This window comes from Fukomys damarensis, unplaced genomic scaffold (genome assembly GCF_012274545.1).
Source record: "Fukomys damarensis isolate Sample0158 unplaced genomic scaffold, DMR_v1.0_HiC HiC_scaffold_18, whole genome shotgun sequence".
NCBI lineage: Eukaryota > Metazoa > Chordata > Mammalia > Rodentia > Bathyergidae > Fukomys > Fukomys damarensis.
The window spans coordinates 47,258,805-47,275,533 of NW_022900930.1; the positions used below are offsets into that span (position 1 = coordinate 47,258,805).

Sequence of the window (16,729 nt, forward strand, 5' to 3'; positions counted from 1 at the left end):
AGAGAGAGAGAGAGAGAGAGAGAGAGAGAGAGAGAGAGAGAGAGAGAGGAGAAGGAAAGGAGAGAAAGAAGAAGGAAGGAAAGAGGAAAGAAGAAAAAGGAAAATGAAGTCAGACCTAACTGGCTGGGCAGCAGGACTGACCAAAATGGTCCATTAATTAGGTTGTGTGGTCAGATTTTCCAGGCATAAACAGGTTAATCTAAAATCCCAAGGCTCTGTTAAAAAAAAAATAGCCTGTTTACACACACACACACACACACACATACACACACACACGCACACACACGCACACATGTGCACTGCTTACCAACAGGGGCGCCACGTGAGCAGGAACAGTCGGGGCACCGCCCGAGACTACACCCACCTGGCAGGTCACTGCTGCAGCAGAAGCGCACAGCGGCCGAACACCACTGCACAGCCAGGCACAGGAGAGACGCTAGTCCACAGGAGTTTCTCAGCTCTGTCCTTTCACAGACAAGATTAAGCTCACAGTTCCTTTCAGACACTCACTGAATAATACCCGAGGGGATGCAGGCTCTTCACACCCCCTTGGGGACCAGCGGAAGCCGTGGGGTGCTGGCCGGCTGCTGTTCGCATCCTGTGGTAGGAGCTGGCCTTGTCCTAACCTCCCGGGCTTGGTGCTGGGCAGGCGTGGATAAGGCGCCCTCATGGTGGGCACATGTGGGCTGGGGTGGGCTCACCTCCTGCCTCCCCTGTCCCCAGGCCCTACGGCAAGGACGTGCCTCGGCTGGACTACTGGCTGGCCTATGAGACTATCATGAAGAAGTTTGGGGGCAGACCCCATTGGGCCAAGGTAGGGCTGTGGGCAGCTGCTGGGCACCTCCAGGAAAGGCTGGGCTCAGCCTCCCTCTCCCAGACCTGCTTCCTCTTCCTGAGCCCCGGGTGCCCACAGTTCCAGGTGACCGCCGGGCCCCCCGGGTGCTCAGAGATGTGTGTCTCTTTCCCTTCATTTGACTTTTGTAGGAAGCCTGTGAGCAGGATAAGTCAGCATCTGTGAGCCCTTTTAGCAGACAGGAAAGTGAGGACTCTCTGAGATGGTGGGATGAGACACCCCATAGCGTCACATTGTAATGGGCATGGGGAGTCCAGGGCTGCTTTCTAGCCCCTCCCTGCTCCACTTTCCAAAATTCTCCCCTTCGTTTTGGAGGAGGGGATTTCAGAATCTCCATACGTAGTCTAGGCAGGTGATCCTCCTGTCTCAGCCTCCTGAGTGCTGGGATTACAGAAGTGCACCACCGCACTCAGCTCTTTGGGGGTCTCTGTATAACGCACATGTCCATGTGTCTGCAAGGAGGGGTGTCACACAGGCAGACTCGGGGACTCAGCCCTGCTGACCTTCTGGCTCCAGGAACAAGACTCCTGGTCTCTGCTTCCTAGGCCCACAACTGCACCCGGAAGGATTTTGAGAAAATGTATCCTGCCTTTCCCAAGTTCTGTGCCATCCGTGAAAAGCTGGACCCCACTGGAATGTTCCTGAATTCCTACCTGGAGAAAGTCTTCTACTGAGGCCAGAGGGTACAAAAGCCAGGCCCATCTCCAAGGGGTGGAAGTCCAGGAGGCAGAGGTTTCCTCCTGACTCACAGCATGAGCTCAGCTCGTGTCAGGGCCTGTCCACCCCTCCCTCCCTGTCCTCATGGCACCCAAACCCCACGGACATCCCCATGCTGCCCCTCCCTTTCCTGCACCTCTAGTCACCACACTCTGTCCAGGAGAAAGGGGAGCCCTAATTCATGCTATATTTGTCTAGGAGGTCAGGGACCCTGTAACTCACAAGTTCTGCCTACTAGCAAGGTATGGAAGTGAAAGTCCCAAGGACTGTGACTTTGGGATTCCCTTCCAGCCCTCTCAATATTAATTAAAATATTATAGGCAAGCCAGGGATGTGGCTGAGGGGTGCCACGCCTCCCTGGAAAGTGCAAGGTCCTGAGTTTGGTCCCTGGTACCACCAAAAAAAAAAATAAATAAAATACTATAGGCAGTCAGATAGGACCGGGCCTTGTCAAGAGTCAGTGCAGGAGATAACATATTACAACTGTGGCTGGAGGTGCATTTGTTGAAGGTCAGGCTTCAAGACAAGGAAAAATGAGGACATTCACGTACTTCCCCTAGGGATGAACAGCACTGATCAATATTCTAAATAACATCGGTCACCTTGGGTCAGGCCCAAAAACCTCCCTAGCACATGCTTTCCTGGAAAGTTCTATTCAGTCGGTGTGTGCTTGCTATGGGACTTGCTTCCCTGGTGGATCTCCATTTAATCATTATTATCTAAGCAACTATACTCGTAATCTTACTAGTTGAGTGTAGTTTTGTCTCATCTTATACTCAGGTTGTGATTCCCCATTGGATCAACAGTACCTAAGCAACTGTACTTGTAATCCTGTTGATTGACCATAGTTTTGTCCCACTTTGTAGGTCGCCACCTTGTGGCTCTGCTCTGTAAAATTCCGTGAAAAGCTCAGGCAACCCACTTTCTGGAACCCCTTCCCTTTCTCTTAGATAGGAGCTTATCTTTCTCTCAGTAAATACTTTCTACTCTTAACCTCCGCTGTTCCTAGAGTCCATTCTTCAATTTTAGAGAATGTGAATTTGGCATATTGGATATCTAGCAGGTTGGGAATTACGATATTTACCATATATTATTTGGATTACTTTGGAGTTCCATGTGTCATCCCTACATCATTGGCTCTGTATCATCAGGATGCAGCCCTTGGAGGTGTTTGGGCGCAGGAGTGGTGTGGACCCTGCCTGCTGCCCTTCACCTGCAGGGGTCCTCACATGCTCACTGGGTGCTGGCTGCCCGGGAGGGCGCTAGCATTTGCCACCTCCTCAGAGCTTGCTTGAGGGGGCGGCTCTCCTCAGCTCTTCTCAGTTAAGACCCACTTCCGGTGACCTTCACTTCACTTCCGGTGTGCCCCTCTGCTTAGCCTCCAGGGCAGCTCTTTGGGAGTGATGTGTCTCTACTGCCCTCGCGGAAAATGTTCTTCATGGTCCTTTCTTAAAAGCTTCAGGGGCGGGGAATTTAGCTCAGTGGTTCGGTGGCCTGCTTTGAAAGCACAAGGACCCGAGTTCAATCCCTGGTACAAAACAAAACAAAACTAAACTAAAAGCTTCAGTTTGTCTGACTTGCTGCATAGAACATTCCTCAGATATCTACTATGCATCAAGTGCTTTGGAGGAATTAGAAGAAACTTAAGATATCTTTCTGCCCTCATGAAATGTATATTCTAATTGTAACTTATATGATTACAAATATCTCCAAGATATACCAACCACCAGCAAATATTTGAAAAGATGATCATCACCACTACTTATTAGGGAAATGCAAATAACTCCATGATGAGATCCCATTTCACACCCATTAATATCAACATAAATGGCAAAAGTTTCAAAAGTAGGAACTAGCAAACTTTGGTGAGGATGTGGAGAGATTGGAACAATGGGGCTTTGCTGCTGGGGATGAAAAATGGTGCAACTGCTGAGGGAAATGGCCTGTTCCCCAGAGGAGCAACAACAGGATGTTAGAGATGTGTCTGGGCATTCATGTTCATAGCAGCATTCTTCACAATAGCCAGAATGTGGTCTGTACATGCAAAGGAATATCACTCAACCTTAAAAAGGAAGGAAATTCTGACACATCCTGCAATATGGATGGACTCTTACAACATGAAGACAAGCCATTCATAAAACAACAAATCTCCTATGATTGCATTTAAATGAAGTTCTCAGATCAGTCAGATTCATTGAGACAGAATAGCATGGTTGTTCCCATGGGCTAGGGGTGGAAGTAGGAAGGAGTTCATGTCTAATGGATGCAGAGTTCCAGCCAGGGAAGAGGAAAAAGTTCTGGGGAGGATGGTAGTGATTTCACAACAGTGTGAAAGTTCTTTATGTCATTCAATTGTGCACCTGAAGATGGTTAAAATGGTGTGTTGTATAGTCTGCATTCTCTTTCTTTTTCTTTTTTTGGGTATTGGCAATTGAACTTGGGTCCTTGTGCTTGCGAGGAGGGGTCAGAACCACCGAGCCAAATCTCCAGCCCTAGTCTGCATTTTTCACCCCAATAAAAATAAAGAAAATTTCATTCTAGATCAGGGAAACAAGGCATACACAGGACATTAGGTAGCATAAAGGAGAATATGATGCTGGGCCCGGGAAGCAAGGTGACCGCCATTGCCGTGGCTACATGTGGTCAGAGGGGCTCCAGAGTGGGCCCCAGTCCACAGCCCTGACAGCAAGCCCAGCTGCGCAGCATGAGATGCTGTGGGGGTTCAGGGGCCAATGCAAGGAAGATGCAGGGCCCCAGACCCAAAATTATTGAGAATTTCAAGAGAATGGTACCGGAACCCTAAGCTAAGCAGGAGAGCCTTTCTGAGCCCCCAGTGGAAGGTTACAGTACTTTCAGGCACTGATGAGCATGACTGCAGTACGGAGGTATTTAATCAAATACTCATGGATGTGCTGCTCTGAAGGCATCCTGTAGCTGGCGTAACCTCTATAATCGTTTAAGTCAAAGAAATGACTCTCAATATCGTGGATGGTCCTCATGCAATCAGGAGAAGGGTCTTAAAAGCAAAAACTTGGGGTTTTTAGAAGAAGCAGCAGCAATGTAGCCTCGAGATCCTACACTAACTCAAACTTCCAGCCTACAGTGCTGCGGTACAGATTGAGGCCTTGTGAAGTCACCCGTGCCCACACCTTCAGATGAATCTCTGGATGTAGGTGGATACACCAGTTAGAGTTTTCCTGGAGGGCTTTGACAGATACATAAGGAAAGGTATGGGTTGGTGGCATCAGTAAAAGAAAGCATATATGGGCCGGGGACTTGGCTCAGTGGTTTCACTGCCTGCCTTGCAAGCACAAGGTCCTTAGTTTGATCCCTAGTACCACCAAAAAAAAAAAAACGAGGCTGGGGATTAGCAAGCACAAGGACCTGAGTTCGATCCCTGGTACCAAAAAAATAATAATAATAGAAAGAAAGCAAGCACAGCAGGCCAACCCTGAGGCTCCCCCAGCTCCAACTCCCCTCCGTCCTACACATAAGGAAACAGAGGCTCAGAGTGACAAAGTCAGTCCGGCAAGCTTGGAAAGGTGGAGAATGCAAGCTTTTCAGCCAAGGATGCCCTCCAGCCCCACATTTTAGATAGATGAGATTCTATTTATAAATTCTACGGATTTTGCATTCTATTGCATTCTATATTGTGCTTTGAATTATTGTTTTGTTTTCTAAACCTTTAAGTGATGTTTCTGCTGCCAGAAGCAGGGACACCCAGATCTACCCCACTAAGGGACACAGCACAGTGAATTAATCTGAAACTAAAAGCAGCTGAATGTCTTCAAAATACACAGAAAATCTGGATGCCCTTTGGGGTATAGGCTTTTAATGAACAAAGTTCACCTTTTTTTTTTTTTTGTACCGGGGATTGAATTTGGCCTGCACAGGGGTTCAAGGTGCCCCTGGTGGCGTCTATCTGAGCTCCCAGCTCTCGCCTAAATCACTGCAGTCAGCTGGTCCCAGACAGTGAAGGGACAGGAGTGTGGCACAGAAGGGAGAAAACCTGTGGGAGGCACCAGGGCTCTGCTGAGAAGAGATCTCCACACCACAGTTGCTTTCAGGTCTAGGAGGAAGGTCCCCAAGCGCCCTGGGAGGCAGGTGTCACCCTGAGGTCTCCAGGTGCTCATTAGGTGAGAGGGAGGCTCTTGGCAAGGCATGGAGGGCAGAAGCCTGAGGAATGGCTGAGCACCCAGTTCCCAGGGGCAGGAATGGGAACCACAGGCTCAAGCAGGCAGCACCTGCTTCTGTACAGAGCAGGGCCTCTCGGAGTCCAGAGAGGGAGGTCTTGACATCGCCAAGGGTTCCGGAACAGAGTTGTGGAAACTTGTGCTGGTTTTCTGTTGCGGACGCCCCTTCCCACGCACAGGCTGCCTCTGCCAACCCAGAGTGAGGCGCTGTTGTGCTGGGTTCGAGGCAGCTGCAGCATCCAGTTCAGCAACCGGCTCCTCGTGCCCTGCGGGCCGGGGACAGGACCCAGGCGTGGGTTTGGAAAAGGACCTGTGCTGTTGTCGGCGTGGTGGAGCACCGCCGTGGCTGCACCCGCGCTGTCGCTGACACAGATGCCTATTTCCAGTGAGGCCGGAGTGAGCGGCCCTCCTTTCAGCCCCGCCCCCTGGGTGCCTCAGGGTGGGTGTGGGATGCACTGTGTTGGGCACCCAGAGGGCCTGGAGGGGAAGAGGACGATGTGGAGAATGTCTGGCGCCAGCTTTGTGTCCCAGGTGCTGGAGGCCACAGGAGCAAGAGCAGGCAGTGCATGGCACTGCATCTGGGGCCCTGTGTAGCCTGACTGAGGCCCCACAGCCTTCGTGTGGAGCAGAGCTGGCCGGAGGCCTCCGCTGGCCCTTCAGTGCATGAGCACAGGGGTGAGGACAGGGACACAGAAGCTCGACACACTCTGGCACTGCATGGCAGGAGACTTGGATCAGGGGTTAATCAGATTGGCCTGCGCGCAGACCCAGGCGGCAAAGAGCTTTCATGAGGAGCCTTGGACGGGTGCCCCATGTCTAAGGTCCAGCTTTCGCCGCTGTCACATGGGGGGATTTGCCAATCACCCGATCTGATCCTGAACTCTTTGTATCACCTCTAGAACTATTTATACATCCTGGCTTTGTCAAGCTCTTCTGTTACATCTGGGAAATATCTGGCAACGCATAGGACCGTGATGTGGAAAGTCCCAGGCAGCTAAATGGCAGCAGTGAACCCCATTCCTCAGGCCCCAAATCAAGCCTGGGTTCACTCACTCGCTGCAAGAGTGCAAATCAGTAGTCCCTGTCACTCCTGCAGCTTCGCTCAGTGCTTTCTGGGTCGCTCTGTGTCTCCAGTCAACAGGACAGTCCATTTGCTTCAGAAGTTCAGTCTCATTTCCTGAGTAAAGCCCATCCCTGCCCCTCAGAGGCTGGCCCCTCGGTCACCCAGCGCTGCCCCCTGAGCAGCACACCAGGAAAGCTCCGACAGCCCCTGAGGGCCCTGTGCCAGCCTCCCTGGACCTGGAGGACTCTGTGGGGCATTCTCACATCCTGGCCTCTGATGCAGGCTACTCCTGTGCAGTGTGGGACTGCCTTGAGGGTGACTGCGGGAACCTAACAGGGTTACACGAAGCAGCCGGCCCAGCACCAGGCGCTTTGGCCACGGCTGATAGCTGTGCAATGCTGTGCACCACACGCCTCCCCGCTCATTCCACCTCCGCGTTTCAGAGATCGCATCTGACTACGGTATTCTGGCAGATGACAGGCCAATGTCAACAGAGAAGTTGACCACAAGCTTGGTCCACCCCCGTTTCTAGGCAGATGTCAGACCCCTCTCCTCCCAGATGGTCAAGCGCTGCTCCTCCTTGGTTTTAAGAATTCTAGCAGCCAGAAACCAAGAGCTAAGTCCACGGCCCCCACCCAGAACCAGCCATATCTCACCCTAACGGGTGAGCTCGTAACCTGCCTTAGTCTTTCTAGTTCCTCAGGTGGGAACGTCTGCTGGGGGTCTAGGGTCACACAGAGACCCTCAAATCCGGACCCCTGTGCAAGGAGAGCAAAGCTGGAGAGGAGGGGTCCCAGGGAACCTCGGAGTTCTATGCCAGGACTCTGACTCTGCCCTTCAGAGAGCCAGCAAATGGGAGTTTAAAGCAGGACACTAAAAGAATCCCCAAGGGTGGCTGCCAAAACCCAGTGACCCTACAATGAAAATGGATCTTGAGACCATAAGGCAAAATGAAACCAACAGGAAACAGGTTAAATATTGCTCTTATATGAGAGACCCCAAGTATAAATAATGTATAAATCAAAATAAGAGATGGCAGGAAACAGGTTCTGTGGAAATGAGACAGATCTCTGGGGCGGGAGAGGGCGTAAAATGATGACAGTGCAACAGACAAATGTGACCGTTATGTATTGCAAATGGATGCTAATAAAAATAAATAAGTTTTAAATGTCAATCATGCCGTGTGACATTAACATTTACGGTCACTTAAATCCCCTCTGAGCTCATAACCCTAATTATTACCCTCCATTGAGTGGATCGCACTGATTTCACTCTGATGTCCCCGGCTAACAATCTTAACCACACTCCAGGCATAAGCTGACCTTTCCCAGTTTGATTCCCTTCAGCTGAGGTATTACTATAGTTTAAAAGAGAGAGAAGGGGGGGTGACACAGAATGTTCTAAGCCATGAATGGACAAATGGACTTTGCTATAAATCTGAGACGTAGCCAGATGTTTTTTTCCATCTACACTGTATTTGATGGTCAGCAGTCTATGTTTAGAGAACGTTAATAAATGACAGGCTTAGGCTGTGGGACCGGGATTTGTATTATGGTTAGCTGAGGCCGCCTGCTGGCGGCACCAGGTACTGCAGTCCCACTGTTTGGGCTGAACAGCAAACACACGGCCCAGAACCATCTAGATAGAGAAATCAATGCCTGTGGTCCAGGAAAAGAGATGAAGATGGCATGGAGGGGCAGTGGACAGAGGAATCCACAACTAGGAAAGGACCCAGGGGTCCCAAACTCTTACAAATGAAAACAGCCTCATTTGATCTTTTGGAGACTACAATTGCCTTAAGGATAATGTCAATTATATATTAGTTTTATTAGTACCTCTTCTTTGCCCTCTTACTCCTCCAGGAGACTACCGTCACCCAGGCAGAGTACTGGGCGAGCTTTATAATAAAACAGAAAAGATTCACACCCCCAGGAACTGCTCTAGTTGGCTTGTTAGAACACCCCTCTCTTCCTGAAAAGCAAGGAATTCTCTCTCTCTCTCTTTTTTTTCTTTTTTTTTTTTGTACTGGGGATAAGGAATTCTTGACTTGGGTCACCTTTGTCAGCGATGGAGCCCTTTTATTTTCCAATCTATGGTGACCTCTGAACCATCTTAGCCACTAATTTATTGTTTCTGTTTCTTTGTTGCTTCCCTTCCATACCAAAATGAAGGCCGGTGGGAGGCAGAAAAACAGCAGCACTGGAGGAACCGGAGCTCTCAGCTCAAGGCAGTTTTATTGGATTAGTTGCATGCGGAAGCAGATCTTCCCACAAGCAGCAAACACAGGCATTAGTGTAAGAATCCAGAGGGAGGAGAGGCCAGTGCGGTGGGGGCCTAGGCACACGGAGACATGCAGAGCTCTCTCTGGGGGGCTGTGGCTCATCTTGGGGGAGCTGCTGTGACACCCCCAAGGCTCACATCTCACTCCTCTCTGAAAAACAAAGAGCCAGGGAAGGAGATCAATTTTCACCGTCCAGATTCTTATCTGCTGAGGAAGACCACACCCCGAAGGAAAAACAAAATCTCTGGTGTTTCCTGACTCCACCTTGGGCTCTGGTCACAGATGCAGGCCTCCCCTCCCTGTGTCCTCCGTCCCTTGTCTAAGCCTTGGAGCTGCTGAGCCCCGGGGGCCCACAGGACAGGCTGCCCACTTACCGCTTCTTCCTGCGGTATTCCTGCAGCGCTTTCTCTGCCACGGTGTCCATAAAGGTAGGGTTGTCCCTGGAGACCTCTTCTGGCATGACCACGGTGATAGGGTCCGAGTCAAAGAGCTTCACCACCACCTCGGTGACACGGGATGGGGCGTCTGAGTCCGAAGTGTGGGTCGTCACCTAGACAGGAAAGGGGACACAAAGCAGGGCAACGTCATGGCCACATGCATGCATTCTGCAGTGACAGCCCACAGCACGCAAGTGCCCTGGCCCGTTCAGGAAAAGACAGCTGATGTTACTAATCTAGACATCTGCGTGACTGCGGGAGTGGAAATGCCCCGAGTCAGACACCCTTTCAGAGGGAAAATGTCATCCTCGGATGACCACTCAGGGGCACTCAGGGAGTGAAAGTGGTTTCCAGAGGTTTTCTTTGTGTAATTCTTAGCCAGTCTGGTGTTGAAAGGTATCAAGGACCAGGAAATCAGCTCAGTGGTTCCACCACCTGCTTCACAAGTGCAAGGACCAGAGTTCGATTCCCCATTCCCAAAAGAAAAGAAAGAAAGAAAGAAAAGGTATCAAGAAAGAAAGGGAGTTCCCAGTACTAGGAGACACCATTCTATTCTTTGTGACCCAAGGTAGCAAGGTGGATAAAGAGTCCAGGCTGGGCAGCCAGGCAGTTTCAGTGACCCTGGACACCACTTGCAGTTTTCAGCCCTGGCAAGCTTTGCCACCCGCTCAACCTCCCCACCTGGGAAATGGGGTTGTGATATTTTACCACTGGGGGTGGTCAGTCCATCTCAGGGCAATAGTGTGCATACGATCTTGGCATTTCCTGCCTTGTGGTCAGTGCCCAATCAAAGGCAGAAGAGCCCTCTGTAAAACCTGCATCCCAGCTCACTCCAGCAGGCTCATGTTGCCTCTTATCCCTGTGCTGCTGGGACACACAACACTCACTGTGGAGACACGGAGGTAGGCGGGGTCTTCACCCTGGGTGAGGTTAGCCAGCTGGGACACCCAGCTGAACTGGTCATTCAGCTGCTCCAGCAAGGATGAGGTGCTGAGCATCTTGCGCTGGTAGGACTGGAGCAGCTCATTGTATTTCTGGGTCAACAACTCAGCCACCTGGAGGGAATCGTTCAGCTCCTGCCGCAGCTGTGCCTGGGCTGGGTTGTTGGTGGAACAGTCTGCCCAGAGATAGAAAAACAAAAACCAAAGCCAAAAAGGGAGAAGTAAGTGTGCAGGGATAAAAACACAGATGGAAACCAGCTCCTATAGCCACGTGCTGCTAAGTGGCAGGCCACAGACTTTATTATGGCCCCCACCCAAATGTAAGACTCCCCAGAATGTGAATCAAGATGCTGCCCCGTTCACCCAGAGTCTTGCTGTGGATAAGGACGTCAGCTAAACAAACAGGGTGCTGAGCCGTGCAACTGAGTCACCATTGGGTGCCAGACCTTGTGCCTCCTTGGGGACTGGTAACCAACAGTGCTGGCCACACTTTGGAACACTCCTTGGGTCCCAAGGGTCCATGTCCTCAGACTGGAGCTGTCTGCCACCTCGTCTCTCTGGAGAAAAGGAATCTGCTCCCCTGTGGAGCCCCTACCTCTGCTATCTGGTACGTAGGACTCTGAATGTTCCTTTTCTCTAACAGTCACACTTGTCCTGACTTAAGTATGATTACTCCTATTTTACCAATAATAAAATTGAGGCCCAGAAATCAAGGCCATGAATGAACTCAGGTCTTTTACTCCTAAACCTGGGCTCTTGCTACTGTGGCTCTTCCTTCCTGTTTGTCTGTGGTCCTGGAACCTTCTCCAGCATTGTCTTTTGAGCATATTTGAGTGATTCTGGTCCCAAAAGCCCGTGCAGCAGAAGAGCTGGACAGGACGTAGGCCACGAAGTATCACAGCCTGGGCCCGGAGTCCTTGCCTGCCCTCTGCCCTCCCACAGCTGGCCACCATGCTCAAAAGACGGCAGGGAAACTAGAATTCATTCCTCTTGGTCTTGAGCCCCCACAGCAGGTTGTCAGATTTGTAAAGAGACAGAAACCACCTACTTTTCTTCAGAGCTACTGTTTTGCTCCCTTTGTGTTATTTTTTAAAATATCCAGAAGAAGTAAGGTACCCCAAACCTAAACAAATTGAGAAGGGTCTCTGCCCACTTCAGAGAGTGGTTGCAGTCCTTGATATTAAGTAATAAAATGTTAGGTAGAGCAAGAAACAGGATTAGTAACACAAAGCCAGGTTAAGAACATATATGTGATGAAGAACTTCAACTCTCCTACTAGGAAATAATTAAAAAGCAGAATACCCCTTGAAGGTTAGGACTCAGTCTAGAACAGGGGACTTCTGGTAAGTTCTGAAGACAATTTTGGTTGTCACACTATGGAGAGTGCTGCCTCAGGCACCTACTAGTCAGAGGCCAGGGGCAATGCTGACACCTGCTATGAATGCAGGGGACAGCTCCCCACAGCAAGGAGTGACCCTATCCAAGATGCCAAATGAGAAGTCCAGAAGTGGGGCATGCTCAGATGATTACAAACACTTAAGTATAAGAGGCAGTGTGTCTTGTCTTCCTTAAGGTAGACCAGAAGGCCACTGCTGAGCTGAGCTATGACCGACCACCACTCACCTTGGAGCAATGGGTTGAAGTTGAGCCTAGGTTTCTATACATCTTCTCTTCTGCCCCTAAGATGGTTTTTTTTTGTGGTGAAATGCTATGTCATTTATGCTATTCCATGATTTTTTCTTTTATAAGAAAAGCCCACCGGCTTGGTCATGTACTCATCTACACAATGTCTTCACGCCCCAGCCTCTAATAGCATCAGTATTTATGATGCAGCGACTCCTACAGTCACAGGGCTGAGGCTAGGAACATTTAACCAGGCTCTAAAAGCCTAGTCAGGCAAACCCACGTGTGTTAAGAGCAAAGCCAAAGATCAATAAGCTAGCTACAAGTGGAGATGTTTACTCCTGGTGAGCAGGAATGACTCTAAAGACTCTTACAACTGTGGTGTCAAAGTAGGGAGGATTTAATGATCACACAGAGGGGAAGGTTGAAAGGAAATATTCCTTTTGCCTAGAGAACCAACCCAGCAAAGAGAATCATGCTGGGATGCCAAGGACCACACCAATGACTCAGGTAGACAGGGAAGAACTTGGTATGCTGCTCAGGAAAACAGCCCAATGCCCAACCTGCATGGGATAAGTTCCTTAGCCTTCCACGATGGGGTTTCCTCTTCTGCATGATGGGGGCAACAGCTGTACTCAGCTCACAAGGAAATGAGCAAACACAGGGCACGGGGCAAGTGTTTGTTGAACAAAACACACACTGTCTAAAATTTCACAATCTGAAGTGGGAAATGAGCACTCTACTAGGCTTGGCACTTGGGGACAGAGGAGCTGGGGCAGTTAAAGTGGGGTGGGGTTTTTCAAAAACCTTGGCAGAACCTAAGGCCTGTGCCTCACTGGCCTCTGAGGCAACCCGCATCTTCACCAGTTCTCCAGAGGAGGATGCCAGCCGGGCCGTGCTGGGGACCTGCTCTGGGGCCACAGGTAAGAAGCACAGAGCCAGACTCTGAGAAAGGCAGCCCCAGTGAGGCACAGGGGAGCCGCTTGTGGTCTGGACCCCAACTCACCCACAGACAAGATCTCCTTGCACTTCTCGCACTGGTCCCTCATCTTCAGGCAGCCGGTGGAGTTGCGGCGGATCTCCTTACACACCGTGCGGTTATCGGCACCTTCTGGAGGGACACAGGGGAGAAAGAGGCGGGCGGAGGCCTGTGGCAGCACAGAGGTGGCCTGCTGACTTTTGGGGTCCCCTCCACACCACGGTTTGGCCCTGGAGATGGTTCTGAGGCCACAGCAGATTGGAACCTGCTTCTTGCTCACAAGTATGAGCCATTTCTGGGGGGCTTCCCGAGGATGTCCTGTGGCCCCTCAGCTGGGCCCAGCCGCCCCCTCCCCCCTCCATCTGGGAGACCACTCCTGCCTCCCCTTCCCCTGTATACGCTGCACCACCATAACCTGTCTTGCTCTGTGCTCTCCCGGGCTTGGGCTCTCTGCCTTGTGGGTCACAAGCTGGGGGCAGGAGTGCATCCTCCTTAGAGCCCCTGCCACCACTGGGCTCCATCCCCGATGGAGCTGCAGGAGATGCATACCCCATGCTGGGCCCTCCTAGATTTGCAAAGCATTTCAAGCAAACTCCAGTACCCACCAAATCCTACCATATAGCCCAGCAATGTGTGGCTGAAGGAGTAGACTCCAAAGTACCAGCTTTTCATGGCCACTTCCCCTTCATTCTCTCAGAGCACCTGTACTGAGCCAGGCCCTGATGTCGCAGCCAGAAGGATGTGGGCCGTGACATAATGCACGGCCAGGAAGTGCATACGAGGCTCCCACACCAAGCCCCAACTTCCCAAGAGAAAGGGGGCCCTGATCTTGCAGGGAAAGCAGTCAACATCACACCCAGCAGTTGCTCAAGGGACATAATCGCTGGCTGGAAGGAACAGACCCAGGCCCTGCGACACTGGAGCAGGCTAGGTTTGTCCACTGTGAAATCTCAGACGTTCCTTTATGTGCCTGACTTAGTCTTTTGTTCTTTAAACAGGAATAAGACCACCCTTGTGGGGTTGTGTGGAAACAGGTGACACCCACCATGTCTCGGCCTAGCACCTAATGGGGTCACTTCTCACCCCTCCTTGGGAAGAAAGAGTCCTCGTTCTAACCTCTCATGAAATCCACGTCGAGGGGCTGGAAGGCTGGTCTGTGGGACTGAGGGTCCATGGCCTGCTGGGCCTGGTGTATCATTTCGAAGAATGGCTGGAACATGTCGTGGAAGCCCAGGGACCCGTATGGGGAGAGGGGCAGGATGCTGCGGACCAGGCGGGACTTGGGATGGAGGAAGTGTGGCCGCCTGAAGGGTGAGAAGGACTGGGTGTCCTGGGGCTCGTGGGTGAAGAACCTGTCCTGGAAGAGCGTGTCCATGATGCCAGACACCTGGTTGAAGCTGTCCTGCATGGCGTCCAGGATATGGCTCTGCTGCCGGTCGCTTTCCAGGAGGGAGTCGACGCGGTCGCCATTCATCCAGAAGTAGAAGGGAGAGCTCTGGTTCAGGAACTCCTCGAGCTGAGATGCAGGCAGGAAAGTCAGAGGCAGTCATCAAGGCCACACCCCCCGGAGGCCCACTCGCTCGAGATGTGGTCGTGCAGCAAGTGACCAAAGGCTCTGCTGGGACTGGGCCCCAGGCTCCCAACTGTGAGGCCAGCGCCTTCTGTCTACTCCTATAGAGAGCAGAGTTTAGAGACACCTTCGAGGTCACAAGACTCAAAAATACCCTCACGAAGGACACCACCCCGGCTCAGCTAAGTGAGTCCAGCTAAGTGAGGACCAAGGATGAGGCCAGAGTCAATATTAAGGCACTGGCACTTCTTAATCATCCTGTCTAAGACGGTACATGGCCCTGCCATACCAGCAAGCTGTTTGCTATGTTTTATCCAATAATCATTTCTAGATAGAGTCTCCTGAGAGATGGCAAACACACAGCACGCATACTTGTAATGACTGTACTCGTGGCAGACATTACCAATCGATTTATCAAAGTACCAGGGGTGGGGCATGCAGCCAGCCAGTACTAATCAATTACATCTGGCACGTGGAATGGAGTATGTAGCATTTCACTGGGCTCCCCTCACTCCCCACTCAGAGCCTAGGGCACACATGTAACCCTCTTTCACCTGGCGGCCAACGAGGCCAGAGCCACTCCTGCAGACACGCGCATAGAACTTCATGCAGGTCTGCTTCAGGCAGGGCTTGCAGTCTTCCCAGAGGGACATCATCGTCTCATTGCACACTTCCGGGAACGCCTTCAGCTTCGTCTCAGAATCCCTGGTCTCCTCTAGGGCATCCTGCAGAGACACACGAGGCCAGGTGAACCACACAGCCTGCAGGCCTCACCATCCCAAGCACGCCCAGGACCCAGGCCTCCGCACCTGCAGGCCTTCCTACAGTCTGGCTTGGAGCTGCCCTTTCCCGGCCTCTCCACCCACATGTTCTCTCCGCGACCTGGCTGCCTCTCCACTGTGCCTGTCCCTCAAGGCCCAGCAGCTCCTCAGTCTTTCCCAGACTCTGGAACTCACACAGACAATGCCTACTGGATTTCATTTAGATCTCATTTTCTTTTCTTTTGTCCTTTTAAAATTTTTTTGTACCAGGGATCGAACTTGGGACATTGCACTTGCAAGGCAAGCAGTGGCAGCACTGAGCTAAATCCCTGGTCCCTCCCTAGATCTCATTTTTTATTCTCGACTGCTGGTGTTTAAAATTGGGAGGTAGTGGGGTGCATGTACGAAAATGGTCCGACGGTGTTAGGTGCGTGTACAAATCTGCCAGAATGAAGCCCACACACTGCTATGACGGACCTAAGAAGAGTGCAGCTATAGGCAAAGGAGAGTAGAAAGGCAATTACCGGAGGTTGTGGGAGAAGGGGAGGGGGAATTGCTGTTTAATGGGTGTAGAATTTCAGATCTGCAAGAGGAAAGAGCAACGTGTTTACAGCAGCATGGATGGATGGGCTTAACACTGCTGCACTGTTTGTTGAAAAGTGGCTAAGACGGTGAAGTGTGTGCTTTGTGGTTTTTACCCCAATTAAGGAATGTAAATAAATGTGGGGAAATAAAAGCTCTCTTCCAAAGCAGACCAAAGGCTCCTTGACTCTCATATTTGAATTGTGTGTGCAGAGGGAACCACCTGATAGCAGGTTATCAAACTCTCACCAACCGGCAGAACTCACTAATATACCCGTGTCATTCAACCTGGTAATTTGACAAGGGCTTATCCCACGGCAGTTCCAAAATAAAGAAAAAACTTTATGCCTGAAGATTGTATTACACTATTAGTTTATGCAAAAAAGAAAAAAAAATTAAAGAATAATTTAAATACACACACACACACACACACACACATATACACACATATGTCAGAATCAACTCAAAAGCAGATCCTAAGAAGTAGGGAAAAGTTAAACTGTGGAACTGTAGCTCTCCTCATCAGCAATTTCAGCTGCCCACAGCCAATCAACCCAAATCATTACTATAGGGTGATGAGAAATTAACATAGGTTGAGAAACTACATTCACATAATTATAGTGCACTGTTACAATCATTCTATTTTATTGTTAATTATTGTTAATCTCTTACTGTGTCTAATTAATAAATTAAATTATCATATAGAGAGGGATACATACACACACACAC

General features: G+C 50.6%; 2 protein-coding genes across 5 annotated transcripts in view; one reads left to right on the plus strand and one right to left on the minus strand.

Annotated features, from left to right (window-relative positions):
- LOC104861801 (L-gulonolactone oxidase) overlaps positions 1-2,412 on the plus strand; it is a 21,993-nt gene extending 19,581 nt beyond the window's left edge. For all 3 annotated transcript variants that reach the window (XM_010623413.3, XM_010623429.3, XM_010623421.3), the window contains exons 11-12: positions 724-814; positions 1,399-2,412. In XM_010623413.3, the coding sequence (XP_010621715.1) occupies positions 724-814; positions 1,399-1,527 (220 nt within the window). In that variant the 3' untranslated portion in view covers positions 1,528-2,412. The remainder of the gene's footprint in view (positions 1-723; positions 815-1,398) is intronic.
- Positions 2,413-9,026: 6,614 nt separating this feature from the next.
- The window catches only part of Clu (clusterin), a 13,120-nt gene continuing 5,417 nt past the window's right edge, over positions 9,027-16,729 (minus strand). The window contains exons 4-9 of one of the 2 annotated variants that reach the window (XM_010623401.2): positions 15,212-15,382; positions 14,204-14,603; positions 13,115-13,219; positions 10,432-10,661; positions 9,482-9,657; positions 9,027-9,257 (exon numbers count right to left, since the gene is read on the minus strand). In XM_010623401.2, the coding sequence (XP_010621703.1) occupies positions 9,248-9,257; positions 9,482-9,657; positions 10,432-10,661; positions 13,115-13,219; positions 14,204-14,603; positions 15,212-15,382 (1,092 nt within the window). In that variant the 3' untranslated portion in view covers positions 9,027-9,247. Of the gene's footprint in view, positions 9,273-9,481; positions 9,658-10,431; positions 10,662-13,114; positions 13,220-14,203; positions 14,604-15,211; positions 15,383-16,729 lie in introns of both variants that reach the window. The other variant, XM_033765504.1, reaches the window with a different exon arrangement.